Genomic DNA, 22,232 nt, shown 5'->3' with positions numbered 1-22,232 from the left:
GCTTTCTGTTGAATGAGTGTCCTTCTGAATTACGGGAAGAACATGGTATCAGCTTCCTGTTATTCTGCGGATGCATTTCCTATGCCTGGACAGTCACAGTGGTGCAGGCATCTGCCAAGTTTTACAATAGACTTTCTTTCACTCTGATGTAAGGCTTTGGGTTCTGGATAAAACTAGAGACAGGGGCAGGGTTGTTAACTGGTTCAGTGTGAGCTCACAGCTTTATGGCCAACTCTTGTCAACTACATCTGTTCAGCCTTATTCTCCAACAGCATTGTCGTGGCCTTACAGTGCTGATGTTGGGCCATAAGAAATTGGGGAGTACTAACATGCACTGGAATTAGCTGCTGGACCAATTCATCCACTTTCAACCATGCTCAGGGCTGCCCCTAAAATGCTAGGGACCTCATCCAAAAAAAGAATTATTAATCTCTCTTTGGTTCAGCCATCTATAATACGGTGCAATGCACAGGTGAGAGGTTTAAATAGGGCTGTGGAAAGATCTGTGACATTCACATTACAGGTTAAAATCACAGAATATCTCAAGCTGAAAGGAACCGATAGACATCACTGAGTCCAATTACCTGCTCCTTTCTGGACTACCCAAAACTAAACCATATGACTGAAGCATTGTCCAGATGCTCCTCAAACTTTTAAAAGGCTTAGTGCTGAGAATGCTTCCCTGGGGAGACTGTTCCAGAGACTGACCACTCCCTCAGTGAGGAAGGGCCTGCAGAGCGTTCGTCCCTGTTTGAAATCCCATCTGCAGTCCACAACAGAAGAGTGTCAATACTAGAATGCCAGGGGCACCAGAACAGTGGCCTTCTCAACTGGGAGCTTGGGGTGGCAGAGGAAGGTTCCAGCCTCTGACGCTGTACAACAAGGCAGTGGTAGAAGAAGCACCCTCAGAGGACTGCTTAGAAAGTTATGCTGCCCCTGCTAGTACTGCCTCTGTGCTCTTCAAACTCACTGCAATTCTCACTCCCCTTAAGCTCTCATAAAAGTAATTTTAAAGTGATACTGAAGTGCTAGCCTAGGTTGGCTTATTTTATGGTACTTTTCACCAGGGGATCTTTATGTACGTCACAAAGGAGGGCAAATAGTGTTACCCATTTTACACTTATTTAGGAGTGCCTTACGGAAATGGCAGAACAGGCAGAAGTAATTATGACATTTAAAAGTTCCGTGGGAGCCTTGGTTTGAAGTAAGTAGATCTGTTCCTGCCAGCTTGAAGTCATTGGTAATAAGTCATCTCCAGTGAGCAAATTTTAATGGCAGACAACTTCCTGTACTGTGTTAACTGGTTATTTTTAATTTGTTGTAAGGTATCCATCCTAAAATACCAAAATGCTGATGACAGTGCAGCTCTGATTGATAGATGTGTGTGCTCTTTGTTACAGCTATGAAGCCTCCCACCCCACCTTCTGCCCAGCCAGGAGAGGACCAGAAAGCAAATAACATAGTGACCATCACAGGTATCTCTCTGTGCTTGTTCATCATCTTTGCCACTGTTCTCATCACTCTCTGGAGGAAGCTCTGCAGAGCTCAGAAGTGCAGTGCTGCCGTGCGCCGGAACTCCGTCCATTCCCCTGGTTTCCGGAAGAACTCTGACGAGGAGAACATCTGCCAAGGCAACAAGCAGCGGGACAGCTTTGCTGAAGGAGGGGATGCCCCTGTTAACATTCCTCTGACCTACAGGCGAAGCCTCCAGTTTGCCCAAGAAGATGATGCCTCTGGAAGTGAGAACTTCCAGCCAAATGCCCAAAAAATTATCCCTCCAATCTTTAGCTACCGCTTGGCACAGCAGCAGCTGAAAGAGATGAAGAAGAAAGGTCTGACTGAGACCACCAAGGTGTACCATGTCTCTCAGAATCCTCTCACAGACACGGTTGTTGGTGCCACCACAATGCTTCCACTGAGTGGAGAAAACCAAGAGGAGGCAGCAGCAAACAAATTTAGGATCAAATCTCCGTTTCTGGAACAGCCAGCCGGTCAGCCCAAATTCTTGGGGGAAGGCTCTCACCCTAGGCTGGATTTTCCATTCTCACAGGCCAATGCTGCAATGAGCCCTACCCAAACCTTGGTAAGAAGAGCTCATTTCAAGCACCAGGATAACAGAGGGGACTTGCCTGATAGGGGCTGCCACAGAAACCCGCAGCTTAGGAGAACAGCAAGTTTCCATGAGACTAAAAAGGCCAGGCCTTTCAGAGAGAGAAGCATGTCCACCCTCACCCCCCGGCAGACTCCTCTCTACAACTCCAGGACCAGGACATGGGACCAAGGTTTGGAGGACAGGATGCGGCCAAAATTGAGGAACACTAATCCAACTGGTGAAAAGCTGGATCAGCCCCACAATGCTGCAGTGGGGTGTGAACCGCAGGGCCATGGCACAAAGTGCCACCACAGGGCAGGGCCTCTGGTGAAAAAGCTGGACTTGGTCACTGACCGCCAGCCTGCTGGTCAGGAGAAGGCAGCTGATAAGCCTGAGCCCAGCCGAAGCAAACGGGGCCCTTCACCTAACCCCAGAGGCACATGGCGGAAAGAAACAGGCTCAGCTGGCAAGGATAATTCCCAGAGAGTCACAAGTGTAAGCCCTGCCCAGTACCAAAGGGACAAGTGCCAGAGCTTCCCCTTGGATCCTGAGTTTGCCTTTTATGATAATACTACTTTTGGCCTAACAGAGGCAGAGCAGCAGATGATTGACCTCCCTGGGTATTTTGGTTCCAATGAAGAGGATGAAACAAGTACTTTAAGCATCGAGAAGCTGGTGATTTGAGAGACTCATTGTGGCCCTGCAGGAGGGGCATGAGCAGAAGAGGATCTGCAGGATCTATTGGCTTGTGGTGGAAGGAGCAGTGGGAATTGTGTTATCCCCACATGGAGCAGGAGGGAGTAATGCCCCAAGTCTGGCTTGTGGGAACACATTCCTTTCTAATTACTGGAAAGTGCTTCCATATAATTATTTTTTGTATGTATGTGTGTACAGTTCACACAAAATACCCCAGGAAAACACGTGTTAGTGGAGGCATGACACAGAAATAGCCAATAGTTTTTATTGCATAAAGCAGTCATGTTTTGTGCATCATATGTGATGGATGCCACTGATCTGGCCTTTCTCACCTTGTGGACCGTGTACTAGTAGATAACAATGGCCTAAAGCATCCATTATCCAGTATCCTCAACCATCTCTCCTAATTGGTGAATCCTTGCCCATTTAGGAAACACAGACCTCAAGTTGTGAGCAGTTTCCATAACTTTTATGGTAGTCTTTATTGAAGTGTGCCGATTCATCGCAATTGCTCAAATAAGTCATATGGTGGTGTTTATTTTAGCTGCTTGCATGAAAGTGCAAACAATTGATGCTGAATACTTGGAGTGAATTTAAAACTGAGGGGGCACTTCTCACCCTTCAAGGTTTTGATACTTTCCTTCTGTCAATATTTATACTACAAAATCAGTGATGTACAGATATATGCAGGAAATGAGTAGAAGAGGCATGCTACTGGGAGGGCAAAGAAAACAGATGATCATATTTGAGTCCTCACAGAAATGTTACTTGCAGCATCTAAGCACCTCTAAAAGACAGTGAGAGAACTGGTGAATCACCCATCCTTTCCATAAGCATTTTTGCCTTTATTAAACTTTTCAGAATGTAAATACATTGACAATAATACTGCTACAGCAAGCTCAGAATAAATTATGAGCAAAACCAGCGAACAACAAATTCATTTCATGAATACCTGGTTTGTGAGCAGAAACTAAAACTGGCTTGACAACATCTGGTGCTTCCCAGAGAATCCTATGGTGAAGCACAAAAGCTACTTTGGGTGTTTGATTTTGTTGGGCTTTAAAACCAGAGATAACAAATTGACACTTACACACTGCTGCAAGTATTCAGAGCTGGATTGAAACCCCAGTTAACAACAGACAGAGCTAGGGCCAGCAAGAATGACTCAGACACTTTGCTTGCTGTTTGTTAGGATAACCATCTCTTCAGGGAGTTTGCAAAGACCAGGGAAATGCAATTGGGCAAAACCAAAAGACGAGATGCTGCCCATGGAGGATGGAATGAGAGAAGGTAGGTTTGGGCAGAGGACTGTCTTAACTCTCCTAGAAGGAGCCCAACCCGATGTGGTCCTTTAACCCGCCTGTGAGTGTGAAGGAACACTTACCATGTGCTCAGTTCTCTGGCAGTAGGCTTCTGTCTTTCTCAAAACTGCCTTTCCGAGCAGAAGGATAGATTTCCCAACCCCACACTTCTGTTTTTTCTCCATACCATCAACAGTTTTAAAGGAAGAGCAGCATCATTGTGTGTTAGCCAGTTACCGACAGCACCCCACTGAAGTGTTCAAAGTATGCCCAGGTAACCTGGCAGGCACACTGTAATGGTCTTGCTGTGACAGCCTCGAAGGAGCAAGGCTTGCAGTGTTTGGCTGCAGGAGTCAAACCCTGCTGTCTGAATGGCCTTTCTGATGTGTAATGCTTTGCAGCTGCTGCAGCAGCGCTGGGTCTGACTCGCAGGATGCTGTGAGCTGCCTCTTTCCCAGGAGCTGGGCCAGCACACTGCATTGTCGACATTCAGCCCTTTGGCACAGTGTGGTGTTAGTACCTGCTCTGCATTGCCATAAGCTGTCAGCTTGAAATGCTGTTTAAAGTATTTGAGAGCATGTCCACGCTTGAAGAGTGATCCAAAGCTAATCAAATGTAACAAGTCTTCAAAGTGACTTAAATGAACTGGAAATCAGACCTCTGAAGCAATTGCTGCTCAGGTTACTTACCACCCCTGTACTATGGTAAAGCCTGCCATGTGAAGCACATTTGCCCTGAAGCAGTGAGGTGTCAGCAGGACCACAATATCTGTTTACAGATTTGGTGAGCCCTTTCAGCACGGGATACCTTGGAGAAAAGGGAGATCAAATACACAGCAGAGCCACACTGAGCAAGCATTCCCCTAACCTTCAGTGGGAGTGATGTGATCCTGGCGGTAGCCCTCATATCAAAAAGTACTAGCTAGTGGCATTTTACCCTGCCTACTGCAATAAAGGGTGTTCTGAAACACTTCCTGGGGTTTGCTGTGGGAGTTGCAGGGTCCTGCACAAAGCCCTGTGACCTGTGTCTCTGAGGGGGTTCCCTGCACCATAGGATGGCAGAGGAGGTGAAGCATTGTTCGAAGCCAGATGCTGCTTCCTGCAACCTTGTCTTAGTGTTGGGCTGTGTTCAGAACAGCTACTGTAATGCATTGCATGTACTTAGGTGCATTTACATCTAAGACAGCAAGGCAGACCTCTACCTCCAGCTTGTCAGGTCTGTGCCCCTTATGTCTCTTTTTCTTTCTCTTAGAGAAAAAAGCACCATAACATATTGATTCTGGCTGAAGGCAGCCCAACTATAATGCCTGCCTCTCTGTATTGACACAGAGGGAAACAAGCTCTGTACTCTAGACTGCTCACTGCTCCTTCACTGGGGAACTGGACTGGGTAGCAGTTATCTGTCTCAGCCCTGTTGACTTTATTTTCAGCTTGGTGTTTCCATTATTGATAGCTCCATTATCAGGTGGCTTATTGGCTGCTCAATGAACTGTCAAACCACTAATATTGTCTCTTTGGTGCTGTAGTTGATTTCCAGCTTGCAGAATTGTGCATCACTGGTCTGCAGTCTATACCCTGCTTCCATAGCCCCTCTACCGAAGAACAGGATTGAGTATCACCTGCCAGAAGGCATTAATTTATTTCAGTCATATTTCTCTGCCTAGACAAAGATTGTCCTTGCTGCCCTCAGCACTGCAGCAGTGGCCACATGGCTGTAATGTGTGCAGAGGGATTCCTCGTGTTTCTAGCATGCAGTTACAACCTTGCACTAAGATTTTACCATAGTATAAAATACAGAAGCAGTGATCAAAAAGTCCTTTCTTCACAAGGGCAACCTCATTTCAGAGAGGGAGGTGCAAGTTTTGTTCTGTGTGGGCATGTGGGAAGAAGGTTTTAGGATCACTGCTCCCTGGAGTGCTGGCCCATTGCTTTCCAGTGTTCACGTCTGCAATCACTGGGATCTCTAAGAAGTGAGAACAGAGTTTACCTTTTCATAAAGCAGAGGAACCAAACCAAGTTTGATACTGAACCTTCACATGTCTCTGCATTATCTCCAGGACAACTTGAGCCCTGGAAATTAAATTTACCTTGCAGAGACTCTCAGCTACCCATGACAGCAGATGTAAAAGCACCAGAGCCAACACCAAAAGAAAGCATTTCTCATATTATGAGCTTTCTCAAGATTTTAATCCAAATTTCTGTTCCAAGTTCCTACTGTTGAAAATGAGATACAAAGTGTTAAGACCTACTCAGATGGTTTTATTTCACCATCCATGGATATATAATACAAATTGCAATATGTATGGATCTAAAAGCAAGTAAATGGAAAAGAACAATCAGTTAAAAAAAAAACGTAATTCAGAAAAAGAAATAGGCTCATTTTACCACATGGTAGGTAACTGATTTGCATCAAGCTGATATTACTGTTCATTGTAACTGTTATTAAAAACGTGTGGAAAATAAATTTTCGGTATCCAATTGTGTTGCTCTTTCATTTCACTCCACTGATACAAGGAAAGCAGTGGGCCTTACTGTTCAACCCCTTTCCACTTTCACATTCCCCTTCACTAACTCAAAGTTAGTGGTAAATTACACGAGAACGTACAAATGAATCATGACTGTGTTTTATGAACGCCTAAGAGTGTCTGTGCTTATCTTAAATTCAGCAAAATCTGCTTCATTTTAATCTGGGGCTTAAATCTGATTGGCAGCATTGTCTTTGCCTTAATATGTCGCGGTGTGCTGCAGAAGTGGATCTGCAGCCCGACACACTTGGCAACCAAACCCAGTGCCCAAGCTGTCCGTGTTGTAGGGATTTACTTTGAAGTAGCCTTAGTCTGGATTCACATTAGCAGTTGTAGCATGTCACTGCCTTGGCTTCACAGTCTCCAGGAGTGTTCTGCAACTGAATTGTGGCAGTTGGGGACCACAGATAACAGCTGTTAAACATTCTTCTGATCCACTAATGTAGGTAGACCAGATGAAGTCCAGTTCACCATCACCTTGTTTCTTACATTCTCGTAACTGAAACACTGATGGTTAAAGTTAGGATAAGAAGGATTTGGCCCTTTAAGAGTACAAATAGCTAAAAGGACATTCTTAATCATTCAAGGTCCAGAGAGCTTTTCTAAAACACTCTCTAATGAGTGCTGAAAATTGCTGCGTTTATTCCAAGACTAGATCCATGTGTTTTCTGTCAAATTATTCTCTGGCTGTGCTCAAACAACTCACAATGTTAGCTTCAGCAACTCCAGTTATCGCAGTGCAGATTTGGTGGTTGGCAGGAGCGGAGGGTTGGCTGTTAACTTGTACAATTCCCTTCAGCCTGGACTTCTTTCCAAAGCAGCAGGTTTCAGCTGCCCTGACTGTTCTCACCATCTCCACTCTCACTGTCAACAAAGAATGGAGCCCTGATTTTCATGGCAGAGTATTTGAGTGAGTACCACACCCCACGCCATGTAGACCAAACCAAGCCATCATCATGGGATCCATTGTACCTTCCTGTTCTGTAGTACCGGCCATTGAGGTTCACAGCATGGCACCTTGTAATGATGCAGGAGAGGGAAAAAAGGAGATGAGGTTTAGCGTGGGAAGATACTGCACCATTCAGGTGAAGTACAATTTTCACACAACTTAGATTTAGAAATACCAGGGTGGGATTTGTTGACACATTCAGACAGCTAGATATATCTGTCTGTACTGAGCTGGTTATCTAAACTCCTACAGTAGCCTATGGAGATCTGGTTAATGCATATAGTGGAACACAGAGAAGTATGTGGGTCATCCCAAAGTAAACACCTACATTGCTCAGATAATTCAACATGTTGACTCCTTTAAGTGTATTCATTAGGGACAGGATCCAGCTACCTAAACAGAGGGGTGGAGAGCCATTTGGTAGGCTCTAGCTGAAGTGTAGGCAACTATGTATTGACACCTAAAACTGTAGATGTATTTTGATAAAGGTAAATCCCACTATTGATATACATTTTTGTAGCTCCACTGTTTTCAAGTTGTGATGAGAAGCAGTCAAAGAAGAGGCACACCCTGCCCTAAAGCAGAGAAAAACTGAGCACAGTGTGTCCATGCTCCCAGGACTGATCAACCCAAGTCCTTGTCTGCCAATGTGTGGGGTGTGTCCAACTAGCAAATACATCACCAGGACTCTTAAAGGGTAGTTCATGCCCTAGACATGCTCCACAAAAATGTCCTATGTATATGCTTCACCTTGCAGTGACCACAGTTTCTTTCTTGGGATATGACCCAAAGCACCTTAAGGAATTTTAATGGGGCTCTTTCCCTTGCAGGTCATTATTCCATATGCATTTATAGAATCATAGAATAGTTAGGGTTGGAAAGGACCTTAAGATCATCTCGTTCCAACCCCCCCTGCTATGGACAGGGACACCTCACACTAAACTATGTTACCGAAGGCTTTGTCCAACCTGGCCTTGAACACTGCCAGGGATGGAGCATTCACTACCTCCCTGGGCAACCCATTCCAGTGCCTCACCACCCTTAAAGAATTTCTTCCTTATATCCAATCTAAGCTTCCCCTGTTTAAGTTTGAACTCGTTATCCCTTGTCTTATCACTACAGTCCCTAATGAAGAGTCCCTCACCAGCATCCTTGTAGGCCCCCTTCAGATACTGGAAGGCTGCTATGAGGTCTCCACGCAGCCTTCTCTTCTCCAGGCTGAACAGCTCCAACTTTCTCAGCCTGTCTTGATATGGGAGGTGCTCCAGTCCCCTGATCATTCTCGTGGCCCTCCTCTGGACTTGTTCTGACAGTTCCATGTCCTTTTTATGTTGAGGATACCAGAACTGCACACAATACTCAAAGTGGGGTCTCACGAGAGCAGAGCAGAGGGGCAGGATCACCTCCTTCGACCTGCTGGTCACGCTCCTTTTGATGCAGCCCAGGATACGGTTGGCTTTCTGGGCTGTGAGTGCACACTGAAGCCAGCTCATACTAAGTTTCTCATTGACCAACACCCCCAAGTCCTTCTCCTCAGGGCTGCTCTGAATCTCTTCTCTGCCCAACCTGTAGCTGTGCCTGGGATTGCTCTGACATTTACTCTGACCTTTTTTCTGAAAATCAGCGCAACTTACCTGTGGCCCAGCTTCTTACAGTGAAAGCAACTTACCTGCTTTTCTTTATAATGGAAGAAGCAGGTTGCTTTCCCTTGAAGATCTGTAGGTGTCAACATCTGAGGTTTGGTTGTGTAAGATGGCAAGATCACACAGCAGTCTCCAGCTGTGTAATGCTGGCAAGTCTTGGCTGCACCCACACCCTATGCATCCAAGAGGAACTGACTGCTTTCCTTACCTGTTAAACCACCAGCCGCCCTTGTTCTCAGATGCACAGTTGCCTGCCAGGAATCGATCGTGATCCTTGTCAGATGTGGTGAACTGCATCCCTCTGTGAGAGGCTGACCACTGATCTTCAAAATTGCTCCCACCAGACAGAGCGTCACCAGCATTACCAGAATAGGTGCCAAACCATAACCTGTAATTGTCCTGCAATATTATGTGAAATATGTCTTTGATATCAGCTCTTTCTTCCCTTCCTCCCATTTCTGAGATCAAATTTGCTCTGGCCATTGTATCCACTGTGAAAGACATTACTGTTGAAGCCAAGAGTGACTTCTGGTCCCATGCTTTAGTGATCCTAGTATAGCTCAATGTAGGTTTTAAACTTCTAGAAGGGATTGCTGATTACTGCTGCTGCTACAAAGGGCTTCAGGATTTATTGCCTTTCAATAGCCATTTGAAAACTAAACATACTGGAAGCCTCTTCCCAGCTCATCAAGAGCAACTTGGCAGGAAACCATGCCAAGCAGTTGCCTTCACAAACTGAACAGTTGTTCAGCTAGAATAATTCCTAGGATGTAGGAAAACCAGGTTCAGTTTCCTTGCAGGGTTTCAAACCTGTATCTCCTCCCTCACAGAAGACTCCTAACCATGAGGCTGGAGGCAAATGCATGTGGGATTCCCTGTGCCCTGCGGTAGAGAGATGGTAAGAGAGCACATGCACATGATCCTGTCTTGGATCTTGGCTTGGGCACTCAGCAGTGTGAGGAAGAAGTCCCAGGCTTATGTCCCTGCTCTGAGGGCTGTTTGTCAGTCAGCCTAACCAGGAATCCCAGGGAACCAAAGCAGGTGAGTTTTGCAGAGCTGCAATTACAACCCTGATACTGAAATCTGATGCTTCATGTGCAGATGCCCCACCCTCACAGACAAAACAAGCAAATCACCATGCTCTTCATTTCTTACCTGCTCATTTGCAAGCTGGAAATTTTCATAGACTGCATAACGTCTTTCCCCATGCCAGTCCATCAGGTCAATCTTTAATGAGTTCTCTCCTAAACACAAAGCGATATCACGTTAGAACTATCTCATGCAGATTGGAAAGAAATCTATGGAGGGAAAATACTTGCACCTCTAGTGAGCAGGTCATAGATGTGGTCATTGCCCAGCCAGTATTCATCATTCCTGCCCTGGAATTTCCCAAATCCCAGTTTGTAATCATCCCATTTCCTGCAGTGAGATACAAATACCAATTTCAGCATGTGAGGGAACTAGACAGTTTGTGACACTTGGCTATGGAAACAAGTAAAACTTCAGCTGTACCTCTAGACACTGTTTTCTACAAGTATCTGATTCATCACAAGCTGAGCTGAGATTTGTCGCTCTGCCTTAGAATTAAATACAACTTGCAGCTAGCTTCTGCTAAAACCTGTGCACACATATATTGGGATCAAACCTTCATACTGCCAGATGCCGTGCTTGCAGAATGAGGTTGTCAGTTAGATGGAAAGGGAAAGCAGCAGCTGTCATACTGGTCTTCAGCAAAGCATGTGATATTGTTCTTCAGCAAGTCATAAATGAAATGCACTCCTGGCTGGAAATGAATGTTGCAATCTAAAATATGCTGCATTCCTGGATGTATGATGTGGTATGGTGAAGAATCAGAAACTGAATAGAAGCTGCAAACAAAAGCTTCCAGATGGTGTTAAAAGCAAAATATCTGGTTTTGTTCTGTGTTGTGTTCTATTTAAATCTACTTTTGATTCATTGACCACTCCCACCTCTGCTTTTTCATAGGATCACCATCTGGATGTGGTAACTTGTCCTTCAAAGATACATACTTTTCATCAGCATTCTCTGCCTTCATCTTTCTAAGAGAAATCTTCTGCTATTACTTTCTCCCCACCATTCTCTTAAAATCTCTTCTGTTATTCATGTGTTATTTTAAATATTCATGTATACTTTTGTGTATCATAATTTCCAGTTTTACTAACCTCATATTTATTCCCTCTCTCATGTTACTGGGGACATTAATTCTGCCTGACCTTTGTACTAGTCAATGCTTCACTTCGGGTTGTTTTCCCTTCACCTGTGTTGAGAGCTGAACTACCATGGCTAGATAGCTACCATGCTCTAGGCAAGCCAGCTTAAAGCCAGTTGAGATTGCTTTGCACTGGACTGCACTCACTGTTAGAGACACCAGACATGCCCTAAAGTTGTGTGTGCTATGACAGTGAATTAATCTGCATGATGCTATTTCTTCTTAACTGTGCTACCAGAGCATCTCTCCTTGTGATTTCCAGATGAAAATCACCTCCCTGGGATTTTGCATAGAGAAAGGACAATCTGGACCAGTGGTTTGGCATCTTTTCGAATGGTTTGAATAAGAAAACATGTTACACCATGCTGAACAAAAAAATCCTGATACGAGAATACATTCAGTCTGTGTGCTGGCAGCAGATACCTGCCCATTTGGAGCCTTCAACAGTCCCCATTAATGATAAAACCAATATACACACACATATACACTTACTCAAATACAGAGAAGTCATGGAAAAGGCATTATAGGTCCATTTTGAGAATGGTCTCCTACTACCTATATATACCATTGGATTGTCCTAATGCAAAGAGTTATCATCACTGAGTATAGTCTTGCACGTCCTACTTCTAAGACAGGGCTTGCCAGGCAGCAGGATGGTGTGGAAGCTGTAGGTGTGACTGTGAGCTCTGTTGATTCACCCACCTGTTGAAGTTCTCCTTGCCATTACTGCGCCGCTGGATGACAGTCCAGCCGCCGCCATCAGACATGTCACAGTACACCAGGAACGGCTCTCTGTCTGCTCTGGGCCTGATCCGGTAGTAGCCGTTTTTGGTGTTCTTCCGATCATACACAGCAGAGCAATCTGGGCAGAATGGTACAAGCTTGTTAAACAGAGCAGGGGGAAGCAAAGGGGTACGTGTAGCGCAGAGAAGACATTGCTGAAAGGCTGCCTGGGACAAGGACACTTGGCCAGCTTGTGTATAGCTCTGCAAGCCCTGTAGAGCCAAAGCAAATTGTTCAGTAAGGTAAGAACATTGCTTGTTGCAAACTGCTGGGCCTCACAAAGAGCAGCGAGGTTTGAGAGCCTTTACAGCTATGCCTTCTGAGGGAGTCATTCCCAAATCTTCAGTGAGACATGAGATGGCTGCAGTGCAGGCTGGAGCTTTGGAATAGGAGAGATGTAGGACTAGGACTGGCTCTGTCAGCAAGAAGCTGATTTCCACTTGGAAGGTAACCTCAGCTGTACTTCAGATTGATCAAGGTCCAAGATTTCTAAAAAGAGGCTAAGCTCCTGTGACCAGCCTACCAGGGCTGTACTGGGAGAGTGCCTTTCAGGACCCCAGTGCTTCACACTTTCAATGTAATGCCCATGAAGGACAAAATCTTGGTCACAGGCCATGATTCCAGTTCTCAAAGTGACACCAAAGAACAGAGTTTGCACAGCTGCTACTGCACCACAGAAGTGATGGAGGAACTGAGCAATGGGGAGGCTGGGCTCCTCCAAACAGGTTTCAGTGCCTGCAGCTGAGCCAGGTGCTCTGAGCTCCAGTAAATCACTCAAGGGAAATGGACTCTTCAAGAGCGGACCCATCTCCCCTAAATTTCTAAAGTAGGTCTCAGAGCAAACATCTGACAGGTGCCTGTCCAGCTCTGCAGCAGGGTCCCAAACCCAGCTGCAGGTGTCTGGCTGTCCCTGGGTGATAGCTGCCTAAAGCCACCCAACTCACTATGGCCCAGGGGGTGTCTGTTGGTACCAAGGCCACCACTGTTGGCCAGTCTGCCCTTCTCTTCCCATGTATCTCAGTTTTAAAACACAATGCACTTTAAAAATGTTAAAACTTTTAGCAGAAATAAAATATGACACATGGGGCACTGCAGGGAGAAACAAACACCATGGTGAGCTGAAATTTCCACACACACTACTGCAGGCCGTACCTTGGTCGTAGACTATCAAATTTCCACTGGTTGTGGGTAAAAGCGTCATATGCTGCATGCTCCTGTTGCCTGAGGACAGCCCACTGCTTGTTCTATGATAAGTGTTCTCCAGGATGTCCTTCAGTTGTAGTTCATATAAGAAAAGCAAGTCTTGAAGCTGTTTTGACCTTTGTCTTAATTTATTGTTGTCTAGGAGGCAGATATCTTTTTCCTATGGAGGAAATAAAAGAAAACCCCACACACTTCAGTCAGTGGTAGGAACAGAGAGGCAAGAGAGAGCAGTATCTGTCTCCTGTTGACCCTACCATGTCACACTGCCCCTGTGGATCAAAATAAGTCGATGGCTGTCTTCTAAGATACAGAAATCTTGCACAGCAAGGGCTGTTGAATTGAACCCAATGGAAAAGGGGTTTTCTATAATGACCCTGTCACTGCACAAAGCATCCCAGAATATGAGCAGATACACAGAAAATTACTTCGGACAAAAATAGCATGTCTTGACCCCTATTTAATGAACTCAAAGGGGTGTGTACAGACTGTGAATGATAAACCATTGAGAGGTGGTACAGACCCTAGGAAAAAGATACGTACCGAAAACCTGGGTGCGGGTGAGCCAAAGCTGACCAGCAGCAGGAGCAGCAGCCAGGGCATCATCACACTCATTTCTTATCACCTGAAAAGAAGCATTGACAGGCTGCAGGGGAGGTTCCTCTCACAACTTAATCCCCCCTCACAATCATGTTTAATTCCCCAGAAAATGCTGCAGGATTTGTTAAAGAGGTTGCTTGAAAGTACAGGCAGTACAAAACTGGGGGAAAGATGTGTGTCTGGGTGAAGCTGAAGCACCAGTGCAGGGCGCTGACAGTTACTAGACTTCAGTGGAAGAGATCTCTGCTGCCAGCCTGCCCCAGCATACAGATGGGGCTTCCTTCAGAGAGTCTCAGCTAGAAAAAAACACTGATTTACTGCCACTGGCAACGTTCAGATGAGCACAAGTGATCAGCACAGATTGTTTGCAATGTGCTTTAAAAACAATAAAAATCAGAAAGAGTTAAAAAAATCTGAAAAATAGGCTAAAACTGACTCCCCCGCTGCACATCTGGAAGTGCTGCAAAAACTTGGCTACCCAAAAGCTCTTTGCTTTAAGCAGCGATGTGCTTTGTTTCAGCTACGGCTCTATTAAGCATCCCCAGGGTGGCTGAGGCTAGGGCTTGCTTCCAGAGCCAGCAAAGCTGCTTCCACAGGGGAGCCATCTGCCTGGCTGGGCAGGCAGGGCCCAAAGCAAGCCGAGAGAAGCAGCATCCCATGGAGGGTACCTATAAAAGATGCGCAGGTGTGTGCCCCAGAACAAGGCACTTTTTCAGCTCACAGAGGAGTTCAGGGTGACAGCAGGGACCCCTCAGCCTGTGATGCTGGTGTTGTTCATCCACACAGCCACGCAGCCATGTCGGTGGCTACAGCACAGAACTGGGCTCCACACAAGGCATGTGGGTGGAGGCAAAAAGCCAAGAGGAAGGATGGGTTTGAGCAATGGCTCCTGGAAACCAGACAGAACAGATCGAAGGGAAAGAAAGCAGCTTCATCTACACCTTTATCAACACAGGAAACACACATACCTGTAACTCACCTTCCCTCCAGACCTCCTCCTGATAAGATTATCTCCCTTAAAAGTCAACTGCAAAAGAAAGTGATCATAAACCTGGCTGCATCTCTAGAAGTTGATGAGATTTTCCTCCTCAGATGGCCCACACCAGGGGTGCAGATGAAGAATGTCTCACAGCACTAGGCAGTTCCACGGAAAAGATACTTGCAATTCCTTGCATGATAGAGTTACCCAAACCCCAGGCTGTCTGTTGTTATCCAATACTCATCCTGCTGCTTCCCAGTGAGGATAACTGCCAGTGAGGTTTCTATCAGCAGTGCTCTCCAAAGGAGAGGGGCTCTGCTGGTTGCGTACCATTACCCACCTTATTTGACTAGGAAGCTCAACCAAGACTGTCTACTTTAAGTGTTTATATGAATCACTCAGACTAATGCTCCCTGTGGGAGTGTTATCTCATGTTTAATACAGCCAGGCTCATTTCACTAAGTCCTGCAAGGTGGAAAGAACACAGCTTTTGTGTTTAACATTCCTTTTGCAGTTTATTCTGGTTTATATGTAAAAGTAGAACACAGCTGTAATGCCAAAGGAGCTGCTAATCTGAAGCAAGAAGCAAATGTGGGGGTATTAAGCAAGATTTACTATTTGACTGAAGTCTCAGGAGGTTTGCAGTTGTGTAACTCTCCTCTGAGCTGGATGATAAGATTCGTTGGTTAACACAAACAAGGACATATGTGAAAGAGAGAAATAAAAGAACCCAAACAAACAGATGGGTGCCTCCTTTTGCATTATGGCCAAGGAATTACAGATTATTTTAAAGAAGACAGCAGAATTGTTCCACTTTACACAGCTGTGTTCAGAGGATAGTCTGTGGGGACAAAAGACAAGGCATATAAGCCCATAGTTAAGCTCTGTGTTACTCTCCAGGAAAGCAGGACTGTCTGCTATTACCAAGTACAGCTATGCTGTTTATTTCTTAAACACTGCATTCCTCTTCTCCCGCAAGAACATTGACCCATTTCACTGCCAAAAGATTATGAAAACAGTGCTTTCCTCCTCACTTGTTCTCTACACCCAGTTTTAGGCTGGTTTGGCAGCTGTGAAATTATATGCATGAAACATTTCCTCATGAAACTCAACCCTTGGCTCTGCCCCTTTGGCCAGGGGCTGCAGCCAACAGCAGGGTGCTGGGGTATTGTGCACCCGGGCACAGGGGGCTGCACAACCTCCCCTGGCTTCCTCCACAGCAGCATCTTTCCCAGCTGGAGCCAGCCAGCACTTGTGATGTTGTGCACCAGTTCATGCTCTTGCCTACATGGTCAACAGCCTCCTCAGCCCGTGAACACCTCCTGCTCCTAGATGAGATCCACAATAGACCTCGTTCTGTGAGTGGCAGCCACTCTATCCATGCAATGGAGTCACGGTGTGGAAAGCATGCTCAGCCCCGCAGCTGCTGCTGGGCTGTATGGCTGTAGAGCACCAGGCCCCACGTCTTGGAGTCCTGCAGGTCCCTAGGTAGCAGGGGCAGTGAGCTGCAGTCCTGGTGGGACTCATATGTGTATGTGATGTGACTGCAACTTTGCAGGAACAGGACTCAAATTCCAGCCCTCCTTCAGGGACTCCTCAAGTGCCTCTTACAAACGTCTGCAGCACTCTTACACACTCTCTTTGACTCCACCAATGTTAGCCTCACCAGCGTTTGCATGTGAAAAAGCCAGTCAGCTGGAACGTGTTTATTGCACAGCTGCTTCACAATGAACTTATTTTCCCAGGCTAGATGAAGCTTTAGGAATATCTGAAGCACAAAAGAAGGGTTGCCATGAGGCTGTGTTCATGTGAGGTGGGTCTAGCAGGAGGGTGTGCTCATGTACTGCTCCACTGGCCTGGAGGTAAAATAATCAAGTCATCATAAAGAATGTGGATGCTGTGTGATCATTGATGTTGTTTCCTCACAGATGCTGAAATCTCTAGACAATGCAACTGCAAATGCTCCTTTTTTTTTTTTCCTGGAATACACAAGATTCACACATATTTTGCAGTGCAAATTCCTGTTCAGTTACTTGGAAGGAGATCAAATTCCCTCTTAAGATACTCAGTGATCTTGTCAGCAAATAATAACAGTTTCATTAACCAAAAACCTCCCCACCCTCCTCCACCCTCCTTCCAGCAAAAGTACGTAGGTGCTGAATAACAATCATGAAAAACTATTACTCACACATTAAATGCACAGCCAGCACAGGAAGAATGCAAACTGATGGATAAATATGAATGAGGAGAGTGGCTCTGTGGTTGCTCTTGAAACTCTTTCAGTCACGGGGCACTGGGCTCCCCCAGAAAGAATGGGTTGGGATAAAGCCATGACCATGACACATGATGGACATTCACTCCCCGAGAGCCCAGTGGAACTGCAGCTGGATGACAATGGTGGCATCTCAAAACTCTTCAAAGACACATCTGGAATACTGTGTTCAGTTCTGGGATCCTCAGTACAAGAAAGACAAGGAGCTACTGGAGAGGTCCAGTGGAGGACCACAAGGATGTTCAAGGGTCTGGAGCATCTCTCTTTTGAGTAGAGATTATGGGAGCTGCGCCTGTTTAACTTAGAGAAGAGCAGACTGAGGGGTGATCTCATTAATGAATATAAATATCTCAAAGGTGGATTCCAGGGGAGTACCAGCCTCTTTCCAGTGGTGCCCAGTGACAGGACGAGGAGCAATGGCCATAAAGTAAACCACAAGAAGTTTCACCTCAATATGAGGAAGAAATTCTTTATGTTAAGGGTAGCAGAGCAGGCTGCCCAGGGGGGTTGTGATGTCTCCCTCTCTGGAGACATTCAAAACCCACCTGGCCATGTTCCTGTGCAACATGCTCTAAGTAGCCCTGCCTGGGCAGGGGAACTGGACAAGATGATCTCCAGAGGTCCCTTCCAACCCTAATGATTCGGTGGTCCTGTGACCAGTTCCCCATTTTTTGTTCCTAAAAGGAGCAGGGACTAAATGAGGTGGACTGCTTCAGACACCAAAGCAATTAGAGACCTGAGGTTTCCAAAGCAAGAGTCTGACTGCCTACCTGTGGTCTAGGAAAATGCAGAGTAGCCTGGAGCCAGTTCCAAGCAAAACATCTCATTTTCACTGAATCCAGGTGCTTTATGCATTTGCCATTGTTTTTATACTTTTCTGTCATGTCCCACCTTCCATGAACATCCTGCTTGCTGGGCTCTTTTGCAGGCACTGCAGATCTGGAGGTACCAGGGGTCCACAGGCTCTTGATACCTGAGCTACTAAACATCTTCTGTAGGAACCTGGCTGCTAGATTCTTTAAGACAAAGTTAATGTATGAGATCTGAAACAAATATTTATTTTTTTTAATCTAACAATAAAGGGTTTCATCAAAAGTAAGATAAATGTAAAAGATTGGGATGACATCAGCCACCACAGTTTCAATCTACGAAATAACCGAAACCAGCATATCTGCATTAAAAGTCTGTGGTTTGTTAGCAAGGAGTAACCACAGAAATGTGTGTACAAAGAAGTAGCAATGGCAGACCATGAAAAGTGCTAGATCTGAATGTTTTGATAACGTTCAAAGACATAATTCAGTCTAACTAATGAGTCTGCATGCAGCCTGTGAGTATCTAATGGGTTGACACAACAAATGTAATGAGTTTGGATGATCCTGAGGGTAAGCACAGGTCCCGTGGATCTCACTTACATCAGGAATAGCTGTACTAAAGGGAATTAGTCACAAGGCCAGAGGTAGTATGTGGATTATCTGCATGATCTTCTACCTACCTCAGGTCAGAGAACTCCCTGACCTAATTCAGCCCATCTGAATGAGAGCATCTCTTTGAGAAAAAGATATTCTGGTACAAAATATTCAGTGCTTAAAAACCAGCCATCACCTTAGCATGCTCTTCCACTGCTTAATCACCCACATTGTTAATTATTACTGGTTTTTGCCTTAAATCTGAATCTGCCAAGTCTCATCCTGCACCTCTTTAATCTCACAATGCTTTACTCTGCAAAGGGGAAGAGCCCTCTGCTGCCAAATGTCATTTTCCCTGCTCAAGGCTAGGTCCAAGCTCTGTGCCTGCCCCAGCTGGGAACCCAAACCCTGGATACCTGTTTTGGCTGCAGGGGGAAAGCCAGGAGGGTCATGGAGCAAGGGGTTACATGGAGCTTGTCCTGGGCAAGGCTGGGCATCATGGCACAAGCACATCCCAAGGAAAGAGCACTAGTGGGCAGGGCACTTGGCTGGAATGGAGAGGGAGGGCAAAACCAAGTTTTTCTCCTGAGGTGATTCCATTCAGGGTTGTTAAATGCAAAACACATACATAGAGGTGCTGTGAGATGTGGGTGGTGTTTGGCAGGGTGTAGTGGAGGTGGTCTCACTAGGCTTGTTGAGGGCCTCCAGGGACTGCAGTACTCCTCTGCCTAGATTCAGGATACCAATCCTCTCTAAGGGGGAGACTAGCAGGCAAGATCTGTGGCCAGGACGGTCCAGGGCATGCATAGGAGCAGAACTGTAGGTCCTGGAGAATCTCTGCAGCCCAACAGAGTGATGTTCGATCAATTTAATTGTCTCTAAAGTTAGGCAACTGCTGAGAAAGTATCTTTCTAGATCTAAATTTCAAAGCTTTAAGACTGCTTACACCCTTTCTGGGGCACCTAGACCTTTTTTGAGATCCAGCCCTGACCAAATGTGATTAAGTCACTCCTTGGTTTTTTTTTTTCAGAAGACAGGCAGCTTTGAGTGCACTTCATAGCCTTTTAACTCATGATTCTTCCATCTTTCTTCTGGAATTGTGGTTACCAGGACTAGAGACCTGAGAGCAGACACGAGCCAAGTAAAGAGATCAAGCAGTATTTCCAACCCAACATCTTTCCTGTCTGTGGATCAAAGGATCTTGCTACTCCTTTTACCACAGAGCCACATCTCACAGTCATCTATGTCTGGCTGCTCCCCACCACTATCCCAGGATTTTTCAGTTACCTGTCTTCATAACACAGTCACTGATGCTTCGGGCCCATCCTGCCTGCAGTCAGGATGATTGTGATTCACATGAGGAGTTAGTCCAGAAGTGCTTGCAAGCTGTTTGACATGGATGCAGAAAAGCTGTGCAGGTGGCAGGTGCCTTGCAGTGATGGTTAATGGGACTGTAAGTAGACCGATGATTTTCTGAAAGCTACTGCATGGTCCTTTAGGTATTGAGGGCTGAAAAGCACCATCCTGAAGTACTTTGTTCTGAGACTGACAGTGGGCGTATGGAAAAGCATGTTGCTCACTCATCTGAACTCACCAGATGTTACGATTTACCCAGTGGTATGCAGCTGTTCTTCTGACTGACCACTTTTCCAACTGCTGTGTCAGCTGCAAACTTCATCACATGGGATTTTAGCCAGGGCATGGTTTTAAACAAAACAACAGAAATCAACACAACATTAAGCACTGTAAAACAACACCCAATCCCTCCAGAACCCCTCTGGAAAGAAATTGCTCATGGATGGTTCCCCTTTTAGCTATTTTAAGACTAGTATGCTGGGTTTTCATCAATATGAACCAAATTGAGTTTATATTCTTCTACATCTTTAATCAAAGTGATTTTCTAGCCAGACAGTTGCTTATAGAAGCAACAAAATACTTTTGTCAGTAAAACTTGTAGTCTTGGTTTAGAAATATAAATCAGTTTGATAGGAATTACTTCTCCTAATCCCATGATGATTGGCATTAATTGTTGTTATTACTAAGATTCTTTAATACTTTATTAGTTGAAACCTCTGTCTACTCTGCTCTCATTTCAGCTGGGAGCTAAGCCAAGACGACAGATCTACCAACATCAGGGCATCTGACCTACCTGCTTTTAATACTGGTGGAAAATTGTTTCCCCCTCCTCACTTATCTGCATATTTATGCTGTCCCAAGAGTTAATAAAAATAAAACTAATTTTCTTGGCTATTTCTCTTAAGAGTTTCAGATATAAATGAGCCATACCTATTGATTTTAAAACCTGTCAAGTGAAGATATTCTGTTTACCACCCTCTCTGTTATTTTTGGAATGTAATGTTCATCACCCCTCTGAGATATGCATACTTCATCCTACTCTCTATGCAGTATGTAACTGGATTACTTACTGAACATTTCAATCTCTTCTGCATTTTGTTGACAATTCTGCTACTTCATACTGATGAATAATTATCAAGGGATCAGAACTAGATTCTGATGGCTCTTTAAATGTCAGTATCATGAGTTAACCAGCAAAACATAATGAAAATGGTTGATAAGTCTTGAATTAAAAAACCAACAAAACAAAACAGAATATTTTCAATGCTCTCCTTTTGTTTTTAGCTTTATGAACCTTGGATCTTGTCCTATGCTTTTCTTCACCACCTGAGAGCTAGAAATTTGGTTTTATTACTTAAAAATAAAAAGGTGGTGTTTTTATTTTAGTCATATGAGTCCAGAAGTTAGGGGTTTAAGAAAATAGAGCAACCAGCTGGCAAATCTTCTACAGCATCACCCATCTGTAAGATTAGCAACACTGAAAGGCGCAGTTACAGTACTATCACTGGCAATGGAGCATCTGCCTGTTTGATGAATAATGGGAAGAACTGGTTTTCTTTTCTAAGTGCAGACTCTAGCAAGCTGGTTCATGTACAGCCCTGGCATTCAGTCCAAACTGGAAGCCTCCAGCCCCTCCTGTGACTTGTTATAAGTTGTTCTGTGAAAAGTATGCTTCTTTACTGTTAGGGTGGTGAGGCACTGGAATGGGTTGCCCAGGGAGGTTGTGAATGCAATGTTCAAGGCCAGGTTGGACGAAGCCTTGGGTGATATGGTTTAGCGTGAAGTGTCCCTGCCCATGGCTGGAAGTAGATGATCTTAAGGTCCTTTCCAACCCTAACTATTCTATGATTCTATGATTCTATATCCAAACTGCTTTCACACCTTGGTGCTTTCAGAGCCCAGGACAGGGGAAATGAGACTTCTGTGTTTCTACAATCTTCTCCAATATGGCCCTTATGTTTAGTCTGCTGCCCAAAAATGCTCCCTATTCTCATCATTCATCTCAAAGATTTTATTTCTTTTGGGAAAAAGGGCATCCGAAAAGGTTCCTGCACCGGTTAACCGCATCTACCCCTGTCCAAGCTCCAGCAGCCTCGGCAGCAGCCCCTAAAAGCTCGCTTTGAGCTCCCTCTGCTGCCGACCGTTCAGCAGAAAACCTTTCCAGCGCGGTCGTGGCCTCAGCAGCAGCGCTTCTCCGTGAT

General features: G+C 45.2%; 2 protein-coding genes across 3 annotated transcripts in view; one reads left to right on the top strand and one right to left on the bottom strand.

Moving 5' to 3' along the window:
* Positions 1-6,566, top strand: part of THSD1 (thrombospondin type 1 domain containing 1) — a 30,740-nt gene extending 24,174 nt beyond the window's left edge. For both annotated transcript variants that reach the window (XM_034074325.1, XM_034074326.1), the window contains exon 5: positions 1,401-6,566. In XM_034074325.1, the coding sequence (XP_033930216.1) occupies positions 1,401-2,776 (1,376 nt within the window). In that variant the 3' untranslated portion in view covers positions 2,777-6,566. The remainder of the gene's footprint in view (positions 1-1,400) is intronic.
* On the bottom strand, positions 6,558-15,226 carry LOC101876223 (fibrinogen-like protein 1). The gene is made up of 8 exons (XM_005147700.2): positions 14,987-15,226; positions 13,962-14,043; positions 13,371-13,581; positions 12,138-12,297; positions 10,527-10,624; positions 10,361-10,449; positions 9,414-9,604; positions 6,558-7,630 (listed from the first exon to the last, which is right to left on the bottom strand). Exons 2-8 carry the CDS (start codon positions 14,031-14,033, stop codon positions 7,441-7,443), a joined length of 1,011 nt encoding a protein of 336 aa, XP_005147757.1. The 5' UTR covers positions 14,034-14,043; positions 14,987-15,226; the 3' UTR covers positions 6,558-7,440.
* Positions 15,227-22,232: the final 7,006 nt, after the last annotated feature.

This window comes from Melopsittacus undulatus, chromosome 2 (genome assembly GCF_012275295.1).
Source record: "Melopsittacus undulatus isolate bMelUnd1 chromosome 2, bMelUnd1.mat.Z, whole genome shotgun sequence".
Lineage (NCBI taxonomy): Eukaryota > Metazoa > Chordata > Aves > Psittaciformes > Psittaculidae > Melopsittacus > Melopsittacus undulatus.
Note: the sequence above shows the minus strand (reverse complement) of the source record. Positions and strands in the feature narration are given on the sequence as shown.